The sequence below is a fragment of the Geospiza fortis genome, unplaced genomic scaffold (assembly GCF_000277835.1).
Source record: "Geospiza fortis unplaced genomic scaffold, GeoFor_1.0 scaffold102, whole genome shotgun sequence".
In the NCBI taxonomy this organism is placed as follows: Eukaryota; Metazoa; Chordata; class Aves; order Passeriformes; family Thraupidae; genus Geospiza; species Geospiza fortis.
Genome location: NW_005054373.1, coordinates 2,329,655 through 2,332,780, shown reverse-complemented (window position 1 = coordinate 2,332,780; position 3,126 = coordinate 2,329,655). Strand labels below are relative to the sequence as shown.

General features: G+C 57.0%; 1 protein-coding gene across 3 annotated transcripts in view; it reads right to left on the bottom strand.

The window, feature by feature from the left end:
• ACSF3 (acyl-CoA synthetase family member 3) overlaps window positions 1–3,126 on the bottom strand; it is a 51,856-nt gene extending 48,730 nt beyond the window's left edge. For 2 of the 3 annotated variants that reach the window (XR_004082144.1, XM_031060165.1), the window contains exons 1-3: window positions 3,077–3,126; window positions 2,087–2,262; window positions 100–812 (exon numbers count right to left, since the gene is read on the bottom strand). Coding sequence is in view for 2 of the 3 variants with exons in the window: in XM_031060165.1 (XP_030916025.1) it covers window positions 100–792 (693 nt within the window). In the remaining variant the exon portion in view is untranslated. Of the gene's footprint in view, window positions 1–99; window positions 813–2,086; window positions 2,263–3,076 lie in introns of those variants that run through there. The other variant, XM_005424774.3, reaches the window with a different exon arrangement.

Sequence of the window (3,126 nt, the reverse complement as noted above, 5' to 3'; positions counted from 1 at the left end):
GGAATTTGGCAATGGAAAGGTGTTTTCCACCCCAAATCCCCTCCAGATCCCAAGACTTTGTACTTGGCAGGAGCCTGGCAGGGGAGCAGCAGCACTCACCACAGCCTGCACGTTCTCGTGGGTGCTGAGGACACCCTTGGGCCTCCCCGTGGTCCCGCTGGTGTAGATGATCATGGCTCCTCTGTCCTTCCACGAGGAACAGCTTGGCAAGGGCCCCTCCTCTGTGGCTGCAGGGCTCGTGGGTCCACCAGCCCCAGAGCTGGGAAGTGGCAGCACAGGGACTCCCAGTTTCTGGGCACTGGGGGTTATTTTGCCCAGGAACTCCTGGGCTGCGATGAGCAGGGCGCTCTGGGAGTCCTGGATCACGTACTCCAGCTCGGGCACCGGGTGCTTCCTGTACAGGGGCACCACTATGGCCCCGCTCATCCACGCAGCCCACTGGGCCACCACGTAGGAGGCATCGTTGGGGCACAGGAAGGAGATCCTCTCTTCCTTCAGGTCCCTGCTGGGGCACTGCAGGACCCTGCAGATCTCCTGGGACAAGCGGAGGCTCCGGCTCAGCAGGTCCCTGTACGTGTGCTCCCCGTTCTGGTCAACGATGGCCACTTTGTCCCCAAACGCCGGGGCCCTGGTGAACACAGGGGCGATGTCACTGCTGCAGGTGGCCCGGGCTGCGTGCAGGGCCCTGCTGGGACAGCCAGCCCTGCTCCCATGCCGTGTGCAGCGGGACAGGTCCCGCAGGAGGCAGCGGAGGGGCCGGCAGCGCTGGGGGAAGAGCAGGGGGAGCAGCATCCTGCCAGGCTGGAGCGACTCTGCAGAAAGCAATGATGGCACATCAGCAGGGCAGGGATTACCCAGGGGGTTATTCCCACCCAGGCAAAGTGGCAGCCCTCATTTGAATAATATCCACTGTATTATTTATGTCCCTGCCTCAGAGTGCCACATCCTGGGTGGCCTGAGCATCCCTGGGTCCTGCCACGGTGGAACAGGAGCAGAGATCCTTCCCTGCACAGCCCCCAGCCCCAAAAATCCAGCTCATTTAAATGATGAACCAGCTTTCACAGAATCCCAGAACGGTTTAGGTTGGAAGGGACCTCAAAGCCCACCCAGTTCCACCCCCTGACACCTTCCAGTGTCCCAGGCTGCTGGCAGGCAGGGGGTGAAATGAGAAAGGCTTTAAGGTCCTTTCCAAGCCGAGCAATTCCACGATTCTGTGAAGAATCCTAAAGCCCTTGGTACAGCCTGGTACACACCCTCTCTATACAGCAGTGGGGAGCAGAGAGGACAGGGCTGTGGCAGGAGAGAGAGGGATTTGCTGATTTGCTGCACAGAATCCAATCAGCACCAAAACATCCCCAGAGAGGTTCCATGACAAGAGGAGGCAGCCAAAGGCTGACAAGCTCTCACTCTCCGGGAGCGTCCGTGACACTTCCCTGACGCCGGCAATAACAACCTGATCTTCCCTTTTCTTTTTGATAACTGCTTATTAGCGGAGCAGCTCAGCTCCAAGAGCCTCCCAGCCCGGCTTCCCAGTGTGGGGAGGAGCTGGAACAAAGAGGACCCAGCCCAGCAGCTCCCCAGGGCAGAGCTGATCAGAGCTGAGCTCCCCCAGCTCAAGCTGCACAGGTTTATTTTCCGTGAGCGCTGCGGTCGCTCCCCTGCACCTTCGCAGCATTTCCCCACCCAGACACTGGCCCTGCTCACATCTTCTTTTGCAAATCAACCTCAATTTCTGCTTCTGCAAAACAAGCTGGTGATTTAGGGTGGAAACATCTGGGGGAGCAGAGAGGCTGCAGCCCCAGAGCGGGGTGAGCGTGGGAACTCCTGACGTTTGCCACCGGCATGGAAAAAAACAAAGCAGCTCAAGGCAGAGCTCGTGGGACGTCTCTGCATTGCTCTGGAGAGCCTGAAATGCAAAAACCCGACCTAATTCTCACCCTAAAGTGAACCTGTGGCCATGGCAAGCTGTCAATGCCCTGAGCATGACGAGGGGCAGCAACTGGAAGCTGGTTTTGCCCAGGACCAGCATGGCTGATGCTCTCAGTGCTCTCGCTGTTCCTCCAGCTCCTTCCAAAAATCAAATTACCTCGTTCCAGCAGTCTGTGTTTAATGGAGAAATTCACAGCAGCACGTCCAGCCAGGCCTGGGAATGCTGGGTGCTCCAGAGCTGGGCTGCAGACACGTGGGGTAAGTCCAGGGGCTGTTTGCTATCCCCTCCTGCTGCTCAGGGATCACTGGTGCCACAAACCCAGCAGAGCACACCTGGAAACAAGATTTGTCCCTGGATCCCACGGGAAGGTGAGGACAGGGCAGAGATGTGGCTCTGCTGCTTGGAAGGGAAGCTTCAAATCCCCTGGAAGGAAAAATCCAAGCCCTCCTCCTCTTCCTCCTAAGGCTGAAGATCTCAAAGCAGCTGGAGGGCTCTCCCCAGCTCCCAGCACAACAAAACCAGTGCAAACTGGGAGCTGACCCACTGCATAGCCCTCTGCACTTTCTGAGCACAAAGGGCATAAAATGCACTTCCTGGAGTAAAATGATCCTTGGAGTTACTCTGAGCTGTTCCAAAGTGAGTTATTACAGGAATAATCATGGCTCCAGCTGTGACTGGGTAGCTGCCAGTGCAAGCCTGACCTGCAGGGCTCCACCCTTTCCTCATTTACAGGCACGGGAACACAAAAGGATTCCTGGCTGTTTCTACAACAGAGATAAAAATACTGCATTCTTAGAAAATCACAAAAAATACTTTATTAGAAAATCATAAAGCAACTAAGGGACTTGGAAAAGGCATCAAATAGTGCCTGAGATGCTGACTGTTCCTCCCTTCTCACAAAACAAAAAACAGGGAAAGGTTTGGACTGGAAAGAGCTTTAAAGCCCATCCAGTCCCACCTCCCACTGTCCCAGGCTGCTCCCAGCCCTGTCCAGCCTGGCCTTGGGCACTGCCAGGGATCCAGGGGCAGCCCCAGCTGCTCTGGGCACCTGTGCCAGGGCCTGCCCAACCTCACAGGGCTTTATTCTCCTCTCACTCCGGAGCGGATTCCCCCCTCCCTGCAGCTCTCTGCCCGCAGCCAACTCACGGCACATCCCGGAGCAGGAACGGGCACAAACCGCGCGGAGCTTCCGAGGA